This window comes from Thermobia domestica, chromosome 5 (genome assembly GCF_964235325.1).
Source record: "Thermobia domestica chromosome 5, izTheDome1.hap1.1, whole genome shotgun sequence".
NCBI classification, from domain to species: domain Eukaryota; kingdom Metazoa; phylum Arthropoda; class Insecta; order Zygentoma; family Lepismatidae; genus Thermobia; species Thermobia domestica.
In genome coordinates this window covers 28,643,960-28,662,997 of record NC_137458.1, presented here as the reverse complement: position 1 = coordinate 28,662,997, position 19,038 = coordinate 28,643,960, and the positions used below count along the sequence as shown (strand labels likewise).

The window sequence follows — 19,038 nt, the reverse complement described above, 5'->3', positions numbered from 1 at the left end:
CATGTGATGCAATCAGAAACAACAGGCAACATCGCTTTCAAATTATAGAAAATACTCCCCTTCCCTCACTTAAAATGGAAACTCTCAAAACCACTGGGACACGGTTCACTTACTTTTAATGGGAAGTTTACATAAAAAAAATGTCGTCTTCCTAACTTGACAGAATCATGTGAAACAGATTTTCGCATAGATTTTGACCCTCCGCTTCCCCTATAGAAAACGCATTTTAATCAAAGTAACTTGATGAAAAACATACTTCTAGTACATAATGACTGCATCCAAAATGCGTTTCAAACGGTTTAACCGTTTACCCACGTTGTGTGCACAAACGAGATTCTTTTCGTTTTTATATAATAGATTGCAGTTGAACAGTATTACAGGGAATATGATTAAGCGCAAATAAAATTCATTATGAATGATTCCCAAACCTTTTTTGTTTTCAATTATATTCTATTGTGGTGATATTTACATATTTTAAGCCAATTTTGAAACTAGGCATACACTAAAATGTACGATTAAAGAAAGTCTTTATAATTATATTATTATTTCAATACAAGTTTTGAAGTATATTTTTGAGATGTGCTTTTTTGTATTTTATTGTGGGTTTTTATGTGGGTTTTACCCAATAAAATCCAGTGGGGAATTTTGGGCTGGGGAAAATTCGAACAACCCTAGTTACTTTCGACGGATATACGGGGTTATTTTCTGTTTCGGAGAATGCCTTATCAGTGTGTAATATTGCCAAGTTTGCCCATTCCTGTTTCGCAGAATCGTATTCCAAATTTTCGTAGCACCTCAATTTTACAAATAAAGAACTAAACACCAACATAAATCTAAAGACGTGCGGTTCACAATAGAGCCATCTCGCACAAGTGCAATCGTGATTTACTGCAACAAGAACAAATTACAAACACCTAGACATACAGGGCCTTATGCATAGTCGTTTTGACTTATGATTAGCGTCATACTAAAGGCCTAACTACTGCAGGAAACATATGCTAGTCGGACTCTTTAGTATGACACTAATAACGCGTCAAAACGACTCTGCATAAGGAACATAAATTTTAAAAAATCAAAATCATTTGCATTGAACAATAATGGCATGAACCTTAATAAATTTGGTATACAGGTGCGACTCTGTAATTTCAACTGTCCAAATCAATATAGTGAGATACTACATTAAAGTACGGAATAAAGCCAACCTCGCTACATCTAAACCTACTCTTAAGAACCCATTGTACATAAGTGTATAAAACAAAACATTATCAAGTGCAAACATTAAGATATATATATATATATTTATTTTTCATCTTGTCTTTCTTTCCACACTTGTCTTTTAAAATATCTTGATATTACTCGTATATAATTTTTTCCTAGTTTTAGGTTATTTTCTATTGTTATCTTAACTACTTGTCTTTATTCATTTCTTATGTCTTTTATTTTATTGTTTAAATATATATATGTATCGTTTTTCCACGTGCTTTGATGTGTGTTGACCTCCATATGTGCATTTGTCATCATGCGTTTTAAAATGTTCCATGACCTAAAATATATTCCATTAATTCTGTTTTGTACTCTAGTTACAGTTTCTTTTAATATTTTATTCATAAAAATTGATAAAAAAACCCTTGCACAATATTATAAAATTGCCATTAAAATTGCTTTGATATAATTTAAAAATCTTTTTTGTCTAATCTAAAATCTCTTGTTGCAATTGTCAGCAATTTATTGGCAACTTTTTACGATTTTTCTGTTATTTCTTTTTTTTAAATATTTAATAATCCACACTCCTACATACCTAAATTCGTTTACTATTTTTATTTTTATGCCTTTAAGTTTTATGATTATATATCTTTTTTAATGTTTGACCAAATATTGTAATGTGGATTAATGCAAGTCTATTTCTCAAATTTGCACCAACTTGCCTTAAAGTCTCGGTCATGCACTCATGGACTTTGTCACGTTTAAATCACCATTATTGAAGGTTATTATATTTACTAAGAATTTGGTGACTTTGAGTTAATATACACTTATTACATCATTTATAAAACTTTTATTCCTTGTAGATCAAACAGATACCCTACATTAAAATTATGTTTAAAAATACATAATTTTCATTAATATTTTATCAATATAATCATATTTTTATTTTATTTTTTTTATTAATTATTAGTTTTGTTTGAAAACAGTAACTTTTCATAATTATTGATTAATTTTCCTATGCCCTTGATTTTAGCAATTAAATTTTACATTAACTTTCACTATTCAAGACAATTCTCATAGCATTATAGTGAAAATTATTTCTAATTTTAATCGATTAATTTCACCATTATTTTCCTCTTACATTACTTTTACATATATTGAGTGATTTTTAAGCTTATTTTTAGAGTTCAATACGTTGCATTTTTCATTAATTTTTCTATGGTTACCACGATTATAGCATCAGTTGCTTGTGGCAAGCAAATATTTTCCTGTTTCTCAGAGTGCCTGTTTTACTATGCAAATTAAAAAAAATAGTTTAGCGTCCTACGATGCTTCGATATTAAGTAAAACGGTAATGAACGAAATGGTGAAGTGAAGAAACTGGGAGGAAATGCAAGAATTCCGAGAACACCAATACATACGGTGTTTGTCCACCACAAAACCTACTTGGCGGGAACTTGGATCGAACCAGGGACCCCACGCAGTAGAGCGAAGCGCTCTATCACTAACTAACGCGATCCTATTAATAAAATAAGTTACAGGCAGATATTTTTGGTGATTTATTTTTATTTATTTATTTAGAAATGTTTGAGATACAGATCTATGGCCATTTTACACTACACTAATATATGTATCACTTTTACAGAGACTTTAATTTGTTTCTAAAATAATTCTCAGAGTGAAAAATGACAATAAATTATTATACAATGATGCCAGGCGGAAGTATAAGGAACAATGTATAATTGATAGTGCGGTATTACATATGTTAGTAACGTATGACTACGAGTAAGGCGAAAAGGTACGCGAAAATTGAGAACGGAGACCAACAATTCGGAGTTAATTTTCCCGTTAATAATTTTATGAAGAAGTAGTAAGTCTGCCATCATGCGTCGAGTAAGTGGACTAACATTTAATTGTTAAAAATACTTTTTACTATATTAAACAGCTAGATGAACATATAACATACATGTATGAGTTGTGAGTTCGTTGTAAGATAATTGAATTGTATAATATTTCAGGAAAGAAAACTAGCGAACGAAACAACGGTAGCCATGAACAAAATTCTGGGTAAGTATTTGAAATAAAAATACTTTCACTCACACATCATTTTCACTCACAATATACAGGTACAATTTGGTCGTATATTGACTCACTGACAGCACTCACTTACACCGTGATAACTATATGTTGGACACTTACAAGTTCGTTCCACAGTACTCACTAAGTGATAGATTAGCACGATACGAAGCTGTTATATACTGTGATTTTGTTTCCAAATATTTTTAAAAATGATTTTTAAAAAAAAGTGTCTGAATCTACCTAGGGGTATGTCCACGAAAATAGGGACAAAAATTCACGAAAGAAATATAATTAGTTATAATTTTTAGTCAAGTTATTCTTTTGATAAAAAGTATAGTTGTATGTAGCTGGCATCATTAAATTTTTTTCAGAGAATTACTATTTTCTTATTTTTCCCGTAGGTTACCTTTCATCTACTAAGTTTTAATGTTGATTATATTATACAAGCCTTATTTATTATTACATAGGTCTTACTTTTTTCTGTCGGTATCCCAAGTAAAATTTCATACAACTGATGAAACCTTTTCTTAAAGTAAAGTTCAATGTTCAACTTAATTAAACTGTGCTTATTTCAAATTATTATAAATGTATGTTGCTTATACTTAATAATAAAAGACCGTTGACAAATGTAACGTGAGTTACCCGACTCTGTGCATATTCCACTAAAATAAGTAGTCATAAAATCTAAATAAAAATTTAATATTTTTTGTCACAATTAAATTATGTGTATCCCTATCTTACATAGTCATTTCATGCACATAGCTATGCCAGGACAAAAGAAAATGTACTAAAAATCACAGGTTCTGAATGTAGGGGAAAAAATTGTAACGTGAGTTACTATAGTATTTTCTTTTCTACTAGGTTTGCTGTATCATATAAAATGACGATATTTGGTAATTATCTGTATAAATAAGACAGCTTTCCTTTTTTAAAAAAAAAACAAGAAAAAAAACGGAGCTTTTAAGTTTATTGTGGTTAGTATCCTTCAAACTATACGTCATTACGTAACGTGAGTTACCATGCACATACCCCTAGGGACATGTATCGTCTGCTAATAACAAGTGATTGCTTCACTAAACAGTTAATATTAGACAGTGAAAGTAACGAATTTTCAGATATCGTGAAATCTTTAGTTTTGTGTTGAGAGTTATGTTATTTTACTAATATGGATTCGGTATTGTGTAGGACATGGAGTAAACTGCCCTAAACATTAAAATGTGTAAGGTTGAGAGAAAGATTATGGTAATTTTAATAATTAAAGTTAGTTAATATGCAATAATCTAAATAAATTTTGAAATGTCGGTAGAGCATAAATAAATTATTATTTAATTAAAACAAAATGAAAACATTTAAATTTTGAAAGAAGGATACTCCGAATTTACGAGTGATAAATCTCATTATTCTAAACAAAATGAAGTGCTTTTCTCAGGGTCTTTCCTTGGTTTTAACTTCATTGAAGCAAATACCAATAATGTCACATATAACTATCATAGGCTGACAGACAGAAGCTATAATTCGCTGATTATCTGCTCCTCTGGCAATGCTGTAAAGAAAAGAACATAAAACAAATAATCCAACACATACCTGTGATGTCTCCCAAGGTGTAGGTAGAAGAGAAATTCCATACGTTTTCAGATGACAAACTTTTAATAATAATAATAAAAAAAAATCACAATCACCAATGAACACTGAATGAGTAGATAATACGTATCCGAGTAATATTAATTAGATTTGTGATAATTATCAGTTTGTGCACACGCGTTATTGTTCCTTCCAATTCGGCGCTGATCCCGTTCTTCCGTTTACGGGACTGTCTTGTTACTCCTTCACCGATGGTATCGCCTCTTCCGTTCCGGCAATACTTGCTGGAGCTCTTCTTATGTCCATGTGGACGATCCCAAAACACCTTAGTATGTCATCCCTACTATGTACAAGTCCTTCTCGTAGAGAATGACTAGGTGTACTTCGAGAAATTTGAATCGTGTCTCGATTTCACTGTATTTACAACTATCTGAACGATGTATAAGTATTTCAGTCGCACCGTCTGTAGATCATGTCTACCACGATCTGATTAGATTTTTAGCATAAAATTAACTTCATGCACACGAATCTAACACTGTTTATATACATGCAATCTGACACGACGCATTATTTACAATGGAAGTCTTTCACGTAGCACAGTTCTGAAAGAATATGATGGACCTTCACTAGCTTCAAGGAAGTCTGTTGATATATACAATTTGTATAAAACTATATAGCCAGTATCAGCATTTTTCAACTATCAGTTGAAACAAAAAAAAAAAAAAAAAAAAAAAAATCACTCGAGTAACTATTACGAGTACAATTCAAAACAAGTTCATCTCCGATCCGGAGAATCACTTTTACTATATATTGGGATATTCTATCTACTCTCTTGTAAAGAGAGTCAACTTTCACGAACTGAACTCTAAAAGAAATTTCATCCGCACGGTCAACGAACTAAACACTAACTAACACTCTTCCGCCCTTTTTCGTATATATAAAACTATCCATTTCTTTATTTCCTTGAGACTCGCTTCTAAACACACTTCTTTCTTATGAAGGGGATGGTGCGGAAGGGTGGAAGCATCTTGGTGCCATAAAGTCTAGTGACTACACCTTACCGCGGTGATTTTAGCAGACGTTTGCCCGCAGACAAAACACAACATCACAGGATTGCCAGTGCAAAAAGATATAAATTATCAGAATAACTAAACAAGAAAATCCGCCATTGCAAACACAAATTCCAAACACATAGAGACTAATATCGACTAAGAGGAAAACTAAGAAGTGAAATATTAATGAAATAAACTACATAACAGGGAACTTCAAAACTTTTTTCATTTCAGAATATCTCGAAACTTCACGTCATTACACTAATTTACACCACACCGATTTAAATCAAGTCAATATTTCTACAAAGGGGAAGGTGCTCTCTAACACATATAATAATATAAAAAGGGGAAAATAATATTTAAATACTTAATACACGAGGTGCGTTTAAAGTTCTTTGGAATTACAGATATATGCTAACTTGACACCATAATACCATTTTACACACCGTCGATCTAAACAAACTGTTTATCATTAGAAAGAGGAAGCTTCTTTCTACAACATATAATAATATACAAAGGGGGAAATAATATTTAAATACTTAATGTACGAGGCCAGTTCCAAAGTTCTTTGCAATTACAGATATATACCAACTAGACACCATAATACTATTTTACACCCCGTCGATCTAAACAAACTGTTTGTCATTAGAAAGAGGAACCTTCTTTCTACAACATATGTTAATATAAAAAGGGGGAAATAATATTTAAATACTTAATGTACGAGGCGAGTTCCAAAGTTGTTTTGAATTAGAGATATCTGCCAACTTGACACCATAATACTATTTTACACCCCGTCGATATAAACAAACTGTTTATCATTAGAAAGAGGAAGACTCTTTCTACAACATATATTAATATAAAAAAAGGGAAATAATATTTAAATACTTAATATACCAGGCGAGTTCCAAAGTTCTTTGCAATTACAGATATCTGCCAACTAGACACCATAATACTATTTTACACCCCGCCGATCTATACAAACTGTTTATCATTAGAAAGAGGAAGCTTCTTTCTACAACATATATTAATATAAAAAGGGGGAAATAATATTTAAATACTTAATATACGAGGCGAGTTCCAAAGTTCTTTCCAATTACAGATATCTGCCAACTAGACACCATAATACTATTTTACACCCCGTCGATCTAAACAAACTGTTTGTCATTAGAAAGAGGAAGCTTCTTTCTACAACATATATTAATATAAAAAGCGGGAAATAATATTTAAATACTTAATATACGAGGCGAGTTCCAAAGTTCTTTGCAATTACAGATATCTGCCAACTTGACACCATAATACTATTTTACACCCCGTCGATCTAAACAAACTGTTTATCATTAGAAAGAGGAACCTTCTTTCTACAACATATATTAATATAAAAAGGGGGAAATAATATTTAAATACTTAATATACGAGGCGAGTTCCAAAGTTCTTTGCAATTACAGATATCTGCCAACTTGACACCATAATACTATTTTACACCCCGTCAATCTAAACAAACTGTTTATCATTAGAAAGAGCAAGTTTCTTTCTACAACATATATTAATATAAAAAGGGAAAAATAATATATAATACTTAATATACGAGGAGAGTTCCAAAGTTCTTTGCAATAACAGATATCTGCCAACTTGACATCATAATACTATTTTACACCCCGTCGATCTAAACAAACTGTTTATCATTAGAAACAGGAAGCTCCTTTCTACAACATATATTATTACAAAAAGGGGGAAATAATATTTAAATACTTATTATACGAGGTGAGTTTCAAAGTTCCTTGCAATAACAGATATCTGCCAACTTGACACCATAATACTATTTTACACCCCGTCGATCTAAACAAACTGTTTATCATTAGAAAGAAGAAGCTCCTTTCTACAACATATATTAATATAAAAAGGGGGAAATAATATTTAAATACTTATTATACGAGGCGAGTTCCAAAGTTTTTTGCAATTACAGATATCTGCCAACTAGACACCATAATACTATTTTACACCCCGTCAATCTAAACAAACTGTTTATCATTAGAAAGAGGAAGCTTCTTTCTACAACATATATTAATACAAAAAGGGGGAAATAATATTTAAATACTTATTATACGAGGTGAGTTTCAAAGTTCCTTGCAATAACAGATATCTGCCAACTTGACACCATAATACTATTTTACACCCCGTCGATCTAAACAAACTGTTTATCATTAGAAAGAGGAAGCTCCTTTTTACAACATATATTAATATAAAAAGGGGGAAATAATATTTAAATACTTATTATACGAGGTGAGTTCCAAAGTTCCTTGCAATAACAGATATCTGCCAACTTGACACCATAATACTATTTTACACCCCGTCGATCTAAACAAACTGTTTATCATTAGAAAGACGAAGCTCCTTTCTACAACATATATTAATATAAAAAGGGGGAAATAATATTTAAATACTTATTATACGAGGCGAGTTCCAAAATTCTTTGCAATTACAGATATCTGCAAACTAGACACTATAATACTATTTTACACCCCGCCGATCTAAACAAACTGTTTATCATTAGAAAGAGGAAGCTTCTTTCTACAACATATATTAATATAAAAAGGGGGAAATAATATTTAAATACTTAATATACGAGGCGAGTTCCAAAGTTCTTTCCAATTACAGATATCTGCCAACTAGACACCATAATACTATTTTACACCCCGTCGATCTAAACAAACTGTTTATCATTAGAAAGAGGAAGCTCCTTTCTACAACATATATTAATATAAAAAGGGGGAAAAAATTTTTAAATACTTAATATACGAGGCGAGTTCCAAAGTTCTTTGCAATTACAGATATCTGCCAACTTGACACCATAATACTATTTTACACCCCGTCGATCTAAACAAACTGTTTATCATTAGAAAGAGGAACCTTCTTTCTACAACATATATTAATATAAAAAGGGGGAGATAATATTTAAATACTTAATGTACGAGGCGAGTTCCAAAGTTGTTTTGAATTAGAGATATCTGCCAACTAGACACCATCATACTATTTTACACCCCGTCGATCTAAACAAACTGTTTATCATTAGAAAGAGGAACCTTCTTTCTACAACATATATTAATACAAAAAGGGGGAAATAATATTTAAATACTTAATATACGAGGCGAGTTCCAAAGTTTTTTGCAATTACAGATATCTGCCAACTTGACACCATAATACTATTTTACACCCCGTCGATCTAAACAAACTGTTTACCATTAGAAAGAGGAAGCTCCTTTCTACAACATATATTAATATAAAAAGGCGGAAATAATATTTAAATACTTAATATATGAGGCGAGTTCCAAAGTTCCTTGCAATTACAGATATCTGCCAACTTGACACCATAATACTATTTTACACCCCGTCGATCTAAACAAACTGTTTATCATTAGAAAGAGGAAGCTCCTTTCTACAACATATATTAATATAAAAAGGGGGAAATAATATTTAAATACTTAATATACGAGGCGAGTTCCAAAGTTCTTTGCAATTTGGCACCATAATACTATTTTACACCCCCTCGATCTAAACAAACTCTTTATCATTAGAAAGAGGAAGCTTCTTTCTACAACATATATTAATACAAAAAGGGGGAAATAATATTTAAATACTTATTATACGAGGTGAGTTCCAAAGGTCCTTGCAATAACAGATATCTGCAAACTTGACACCATAATACTATTTTACACCCCGTCGATCTAAACAAACTGTTTATCATTAGAAAGAGGAAGCCCCTTCCTACAACATATATTAATACAAAAAGGGGGAAATAATATTTAAATACTTATTATACGAGGTGAGTTCCAAGGTTCCTTGCAATAACAGATATCTGCTAACTTGACATCATAATACTCTTTTACATCCCGTCGATCTAAACAAACTGTTTATCATTAGAAAGTGGTAGCTTCTTTCCACAACATATATTAATATAAGAAGGGGGAAATAATATTTAAATACTTATTATACGAGGTGAGTTCCAAAGTTCCTTGCAATAACAGATATCTGCCAACTTGACACCATAATACTATTTTACACCCCGTCGATCTAAAAAAACTGTTTATCATTAGAAAGAGGAAGCTCCTTTCTATAACATATATTAAAATAAAAAGGGGGAAATAATATTTAAATACTTATTATACGAGGCGAGTTCCAAAGTTCTTTGCAATTACAGATATCTGCCAACTAGACACCATAATACTATTTTACACCCCGTCAATCTAAACAAACTGTTTATCATTAGAAAGAGGAAGCTTCTTTCTACAACATATATTAATACAAAAAGGGGGAAATAATATTTAAATACTTATTATACGAGGTGAGTTTCAAAGTTCCTTCCAATAACAGATATCTGCCAACTTGACACCATAATACTATTTTACACCCCGTCGATCTAAACAAACTGTTTATCATTAGAAAGAGGAAGCTCCTTTCTACAACATATATTAAAATAAAAAGGAGGAAATAATATTTAAATACTTATTATACGAGGCGAGTTCCAAAGTTCTTTCCAATTACAGATATCTGCCAACTAGACACCATAATACTATTTTACACCCCGTCAATCTAAACAAACTGTTTATCATTAGAAAGAGGAAGTTTCTTTCTACAACATATATTAATACAAAAAGGGGGAAATAATATTTAAATACTTATTATACGAGGCGAGTTTCAAAGTTCCTTGCAATAACAGATATCTGCCAACTTGACACCATAATACTATTTTACACCCCGTCGATCTAAACAAACTGTTTATCATTAGAAAGAGGAAGCTCCTTTCTATAACATATATTAAAATAAAAAGGGGGAAATAATATTTAAATACTTATTATACGAGGCGAGTTCCAAAGTTCTTTCCAATTACAGATATCTGCCAACTAGACACCATAATACTATTTTACACCCCGTCAATCTAAACAAACTGTTTATCATTAGAAAGAGGAAGTTTCTTTCTACAACATATATTAATACAAAAAGGGGGAAATAATATTTAAATACTTATTATACGAGGTGAGTTCCAAAGTTCCTTGCAATAACAGATATCTGCAAACTTGACACCATAATACTATTTTACACCCCGTCGATCTAAACAAACTGTTTATCATTAGAAAGAGGAAGCTTCTTTCTACAACATATATTAATACAAAAAGGGGGAAATAATATTTAAATACTTATTATACGGGTGAGTTCCAAAGTTCCTTGCAATAACAGATATCTGCCATCTTGACACCATAATACTATTTTACACCCCGTCGATCTAAACAAACTCTTTATCATTAGAAAGAGGAAGCTCCTTTCTACAACATATATTAATATAAAAACGGGGAAATAATATTTAAATACTTATTATACGAGGTGAGTTCCAAAGTTCCTTGCAATAACAGATATCTGCCAACTTGACACCATAATACTATTTTACACCCCGTCGATCTAAACAAACTGTTTATCATTAGAAAGAGGAAGCTCCTTTCTATAACATATATTAAAATAAAAAGGGGGAAATAATATTTAAATACTTATTATACGAGGCGAGTTCCAAAGTTCTTTGCAATTACAGATATCTGCCAACTAGACACCATAATACTATTTTACACCCCGTCAATCTAAACAAACTGTTTATCATTAGAAAGAGGAAGCTTCTTTCTACAACATATATTAATATAAAAAGGAGGAAATAATATTTAAATACTTAATATACGAGGCGAGTTCCAAAGTTCTTTCCAATTACAGATATCTGCCAACTAGACACCATAATACTATTTTACACCCCGTCAATCTAAACAAACTGTTTATCATTAGAAAGAGGAAGCTTCTTTCTACAACATATATTAATACAAAAAGGGGGAAATAATATTTAAATACTTATTATACGAGGTGAGTTTCAAAGTTCCTTGCAATAACAGATATCTGCCAACTTGACACCATAATACTATTTTACACCCCGTCGATCTAAACAAACTGTTTATCATTAGAAAGAGGAAGCTCCTTTCTACAACATATATTAAAATAAAAAGGGGGAAATAATATTTAAATACTTATTATACGAGGCGAGTTCCAAAGTTCTTTCCAATTACAGATATCTGCCAACTAGACACCATAATACTATTTTACACCCCGTCAATCTAAACAAACTGTTTATCATTAGAAAGAGGAAGTTTCTTTCTACAACATATATTAATACAAAAAGGGGGAAATAATATTTAAATACTTATTATACGAGGCGAGTTTCAAAGTTCCTTGCAATAACAGATATCTGCCAACTTGACACCATAATACTATTTTACACCCCGTCGATCTAAACAAACTGTTTATCATTAGAAAGAGGAAGCTCCTTTCTATAACATATATTAAAATAAAAAGGGGGAAATAATATTTAAATACTTATTATACGAGGCGAGTTCCAAAGTTCTTTCCAATTACAGATATCTGCCAACTAGACACCATAATACTATTTTACACCCCGTCAATCTAAACAAACTGTTTATCATTAGAAAGAGGAAGTTTCTTTCTACAACATATATTAATACAAAAAGGGGGAAATAATATTTAAATACTTATTATACGAGGTGAGTTCCAAAGGTCCTTGCAATAACAGATATCTGCAAACTTGACACCATAATACTATTTTACACCCCGTCGATCTAAACAAACTGTTTATCATTAGAAAGAGGAAGCTTCTTTCTACAACATATATTAATATAAAAAGGAGGAAATAATATTTAAATACTTATTATACGGGTGAGTTCCAAAGTTCCTTGCAATAACAGATATCTGCCATCTTGACACCATAATACTATTTTACACCCCGTCGATCTAAACAAACTCTTTATCATTAGAAAGAGGAAGCTCCTTTCTACAACATATATTAATATAAAAACGGGGAAATAATATTTAAATACTTATTATACGAGGTGAGTTCCAAAGTTCCTTGCAATAACAGATATCTGCCAACTTGACACCATAATACTATTTTACACCCCGTCGATCTAAACAAACTGTTTATCATTAGAAAGAGGAAGCTCCTTTCTATAACATATATTAAAATAAAAAGGGGGAAATAATATTTAAATACTTATTATACGAGGCGAGTTCCAAAGTTCTTTGCAATTACAGATATCTGCCAACTAGACACCATAATACTATTTTACACCCCGTCAATCTAAACAAACTGTTTATCATTAGAAAGAGGAAGCTTCTTTCTACAACATATATTAATATAAAAAGGAGGAAATAATATTTAAATACTTAATATACGAGGCGAGTTCCAAAGTTCTTTCCAATTACAGATATCTGCCAACTAGACACCATAATACTATTTTACACCCCGTCAATCTAAACAAACTGTTTATCATTAGAAAGAGGAAGTTTCTTTCTACAACATATATTAATAAAAAAGGGGGAAATAATATTTAAATACTTATTATACGAGGTGAGTTTCAAAGTTCCTTGCAATAACAGATATCTGCCAACTTGACACCATAATACTATTTTACACCCCGTCGATCTAAACAAACTGTTTATCATTAGAAAGAGGAAGCTCCTTTCTACAACATATATTAATGTAAAAAGGGGGAAATAATATTTAAATACTTATTATATGAGGTGAGTTCCAAAGTTCCTTGCAATAACAGATATCTGCCAACTTGACACCATAATACTATTTTACACCCCGTCGATCTAAACAAACTGTTTATCATTAGAAAGAGGAAGCTCCTTTCTACAACATATATTAATATAAAAAGGGGGAAATAATATTTAAATACTTATTATACGAGGCGAGTTCCAAAGTTCTTTGCAATTACAGATATCTGCCAACTAGACACCATAATACTATTTTACACCCCGTCGATCTAAACAAACTGTTTATCATTAGAAAGAGGAAGCTTCTTTCTACAACATATATTAATATAAAAAGGGGGAAATAATATTTAAATACTTAATATACGAGACCAATTCCAAAGTTCTTTGCAATTACAGATATCTGCCAACTTGACACCATAATACTATTTTACACCCCGTCGATCTAAACAAACTGTTTATCATTAGAAAGAGGAAGCTCCTTTCTACAACATATATTAATACAAAAAGGGGGAAATAATATTTAAATACTTATTATACGAGGCGAGTTCCAAAGTTCCTTGCAATTACAGATATCTGCCAACTAGACACCATAATACTATTTTACACTCCGCCGATCTAAACAAACTGTTTATCATTAGAAAGAGGAAGCTTCTTTCTACAACATATATTAATATAAAAAGGGGGAAATATATTTAAATACTTAATGTACGAGGCGAGGTCCAAAGTTGTTTTGAATTAGAGATATCTGCCAACTTGACACCATCATACTATTTTACACCCCGTCGATGTAAATAAATTGTTTATCATTAGAAAGAGGAAGCTTCTTTCTACATCATATATTAATATAAAAAGGGGGAAATAATATTTAAATACTTAATATACGAGGCGAGTTCCAAAGTTCTTTTGAATTACAGGTATCTGCAAACTTGACACCATAATACTATTTTACACCCCGTGGATCTAAACAAACTGTTTATCGTTAGAAAGAGGAAGCTCCTTTCTACAACATATATTAATATAAAAAGGGGGAAATAATATTTAAATACTTATTATACGAGGCGAGTTCCAAAGTTCTTTCCAATTACAGATATCTGCCAACTAGACACCATAATACTATTTTACACCCCGTCGATCTAAACAAACTGTTTATCATTAGAAAGAGGAAGCTTCTTTCTACAACATATATTAATATAAAAAGGGGGAAATAATATTTAAATACTTAATATACGAGACCAATTCCAAAGTTCTTTGCAATTACAGATATCTGCCAACTTGACACCATAATACTATTTTACACCCCGTCGACTTCTTTCTACAACATATACCAATATAAAAAGGGGGAAATAATATTTAAATACTTAATATACGAGGCGAGTTCCAAGGTTCTTTTGAATTACAGATATCTGCCAACTTGACACCATAATACTATTTTACACCCCACCGATCTAAATAAAGTGTTTAACACTGCAAAGCAGAAGACCCTTTCTAGAACATATAATAATAAAGAAAGGGGGATATAATATTTAAATGCTTAATATACGAGGTGTGTTCCAAAGTTCTTTTGAATTACAGATATCTGCCAACTTGACACCATAATACTATTTTACACCCCGTCGACTTCTTTCTACAGCATATACTAATATAAAAAGGGGGAAATAATATTTAAATACTTAATATACGAGGCGAGTTCTAAAGTTCTTTTGAATTACAGATATCTGCCAACTTGATACCATCATACTATTTTACAACCCGCCGATCTAAATAAGCTGTTTATCATTACAAAGGGGTAGGACCTTTTTACAACATATATTAATATAAAAAGCGGGAAATAATATTTAAATACTCAATAAAGGAGGGGAGTTCCAAAGTTCTTTTGAATTACAGATATCTGCTAACTTGAAACCATAATCCAATTTAAAGCCAGCCTATCTAAATAAACTGTTTATAATTACAAAGGGGAAAGTCCTTTATACGACAAATAATAATATAAAAAGGGGGAAATAATATCTTAATACTTATTATACGAGGTGAGTTCCAAAGTTCTTTTGAATTACAGATATCTGTTAACTTGAAACCATAATACTATTTTTCACCCCGGCGATCTAAGTTACCAGTTTATCATTACAAAGTGATTTTACCCAGGGTACTCCCGTTTCTTCCCACTTTACATTCACCAATTCCTCTATTATCATTGACTTGCTTCAATCATTGGGCGCAGTGAATCAGTGGTAGAGCGCTTCCTCTGGTGGGCCAAGTAAGTTTGTGGTGGAGAAGATTGTGTCCGTGGGTATTGTCAGGGTACTCCATCTTCCCGCTTTTCATTCCAGCAAGTCCTCTATTACGATTGGTTTAATCATTGGGCGCAGTGACTCAGTGGTAGAGCGCTTCGTCTGGTGGGCCAAGTAAGCTTGTGGTGTGCAAGATCGTATCCGTGGGTTTTGTCAGAGTACTCCCGCTTCCTCGCACATTTTATTCCACCAATTATTCTATTATCATTGACTTGCTTCAATCATTGGGCGCAGTGAATCAGTGGTATAGCGCTTCCTCTGGTGGGCCAAGTAAGTTTGTGGTGGAGAAGATTGTATCCGTGGGTATTGTCAGGGTACTCCTGCTTCTTCCCGCTTTTCATTCCAGCAAGTCCTCTATTACGATTGGCTTAATCATTGGCGCGGTGGGTCAGTGGTAGAGCGCTTCCTCTGGTGAGCAAAGTAAGTTTTTCAGTGGATAAGATCGTATCCGTGGGTTTTCTCAGGTACTCCCGCTTCTTTCCACTTTTCATTCCACCAATTTCTCTATTGTCATTTACTTGGTTTAATCATTGGTTCCGGTGGCTCAGTGGTAGAACGCTTCTTCTGGTGCCTGGGTCCTTATTGTTTCTATCCCCGGTCAAGTAAGTTTGTGGTGGACAAGATCGTATCCGTGGGTTTTCTCAGGGTGCACATGCTTCTTCCCACTTTTTATTCCACCAAATTCTCTATTATAATTAACACTTTAATCATTGGGCGCGGTAGCTCAGTGGTAGAGCCCTTTCTCTAGAGCATGGGGACCTTATTGTTTCGATTCCCGGCCTAGTAGGTTTGTTGTGGACAAGGTCGTATCCGTGAGTTTTTTCAGGGTACTTCCTTTTCTCCCACATTTCATTCAACCAATTCTTCTATGATCATTGACTTGCTTTAATCATTGGAGAAGTCTTAGTCCCTTGAGCATTGTGGTGATGTCAGAAATCAGATTCGGTTTCAAGCATTTGGGTTGTGATGTAAACCTTTGCTGTGGTTCAATCTCAGTATTTTATTACGCGAGATAAAACTATCCATACAGTTATAAATGTTGTTCTATCTTGCGCAACCAGGTATTGAGATTGTTCCAATTCGGAACCTCATTTCTGGCGCTTTGAGGCCAGGAACTGATTTCGGACATTACGCTGTCCTCAAACGACTAGGACTTTCCAATGTTACCGTCCGCGTCCAACAACCCTATGTTTAAAGGGGAATAGAAAAAACCCGCGTCTAAATCTTCGGGACCCAGTTTCTTGAGGTTCAATTCTAGTGATCGATTTCTGACATCACAATTGTGCTCAACGGATCAAAACCTTTCAAATGCTGCTAACGCCATCCAACAACTTCATGTTTAGTAGGTGAATAGAAGGGACCCGAGTCCATAACGTCAGGACCCCATTCCTTGAGCTTCGTCGCCTTTGCCTGATTTCTGACATTACTACTGCACTCTGGGGACCCGGACCTTTCCAACTCTACCACTCGCGTCCACCAACTCCATGTGTAACATGGTCCCCCTGACGTAGGAGAATCGACTCCATGTTTTTTTCATAATTATTCTCCAAATGGGTTTGTATACAAGGTAGTTTTGTCAAGTTTAGCAACAGGTCTAAAATAAGCCTCTTGAGAGCGGCTCTTATATGTTAAAGAATACATAACGATTGCTTTTGGCTGTTCCAATGGTCTGTCCAAGCGGCTTGGTAAAAAAAATCAGCGTAGCGTAACAACAAAAAGGGTTTTCTCTTATATGTTAAAAATAAAAGCACAGAAAGGAAAAGTCAAAGTTTGTTAGGTGAGTGTCGGGGGACGCCGATTTCTATTTCGCCCCGGGCAACGAAATTTCTAGCTACGGCTCTGAACTCCAACACTTATCGGTCTTTCAGAGTCTCATCCCTTACCTACAACAACGTAGTTTGATTAACCTGTTATACAAAACGTTTGAAAAGAACCTGTGAGTGTGACTTATTGATAGCTATGCAATATATTGACAGAGTGCTAGTCTTCAGTTTAGCAACGAAGCTGCCCTTAGGCGAAATATCAAGTTGCTCTCTACTTTTGTCTGTGCCTTGTAAATCGTAACATTGTGTTTAAAGGCAAACAGAAACAAGGTCAGTTCTTTAGTTCTTTGTAGAACAACTTGATAAGACGTTTGTGTCTTTTACACAAATACTTTTTGCCAGATTGCTCTTTGAAGCCTTTTTGCATTATAGATTATAGAACAACATATCCAGATTCAGAGAAGCACACAAAAATTTTAAAGAAGGGTGAAAATATATTTATTATTCAGATGCTTTATTATTATTATTATTATTATTATTATTATTATCATTATTATTATTATTATTATTATTATTATTATTATTATTATTTACCAGAGTTAGTAGAGCAGCTTCTCTTTGTTGATTAAAATCCTAATTTGGCATTTATTAAAAGTAATATGACTGGGTCTAGAGACACAAGAGAGGGGATCTTATTGCCAGATATAAACTGAGAACTTTGTTCAACAGTGACTACGTATTAAATAAACAAAGATATTGATTGCACCTTTTTTTTAAATTATAATTACTAAAAAATGCAATCATTGAAAAACTCTGGGGTACCAAAGGGTCACGTCTTAGCCACTAGACCAGCGGGGAGGACACCCACTCGTGCACATAGTTAGGTTAATGATTTCTGACATTACCACTGCTCCTGAGTGCAGTAGTAATGTCAGATATCAGGCCCAGGCCACGAAGTTCAAGGAATGCGGTCCTGACGTTATGGCCTCGGGTCCCTTCTATTCATGTATTAAACATGAAGTTGTTGGACGGCGTTGGCGGCATTTGAAAGATTTTGATCCGTTTAGCACAATTGTGATGTCAGAAATCGATCACTAGCCTTGAACCTCAAGAAACTGGGCCCCGAAGTTTTAGACGCGGGTCCTTTCTATTCCCCTTTCAAACATAGGGTTGTTGGACGCGGATGGTAACATTGGAAAGTCCTAGTCGTTTGAGGACAGCGTAATGTCCGAAATCAGTTCCTGGCCTCAAAGCGCCAGAAATGAGGTTCCGAATTGGAACAATCTCAATACCTGGTTGCGCAAGATAGAACAACATTTATAACTGTATGGATAGTTTTATCTCGCGTAATAAAATACTGAGATTGAACCACAGCAAAGGTTTACATCACAACCCAAATGCTTGAAACCGAATCTGATTTCTGACCACCACAATGCTCAAGGGACCAAGACCTGTTCAATGATTAAAGCA

The 19,038-nt window shown here is 33.0% G+C and overlaps 1 protein-coding gene across 1 annotated transcript in view; it reads left to right on the top strand.

Annotated features, from left to right (window-relative positions):
* The window catches only part of LOC145685020 (serine protease inhibitor 42Dd-like), an 87,687-nt gene that overhangs the window by 16,761 nt on the left and 51,888 nt on the right, over positions 1 to 19,038 (top strand). The window contains exon 2 of the mRNA XM_081757360.1: positions 3,222 to 3,270. Within this exon, the coding sequence (XP_081613486.1) occupies positions 3,222 to 3,270 (49 nt within the window). The remainder of the gene's footprint in view (positions 1 to 3,221; positions 3,271 to 19,038) is intronic.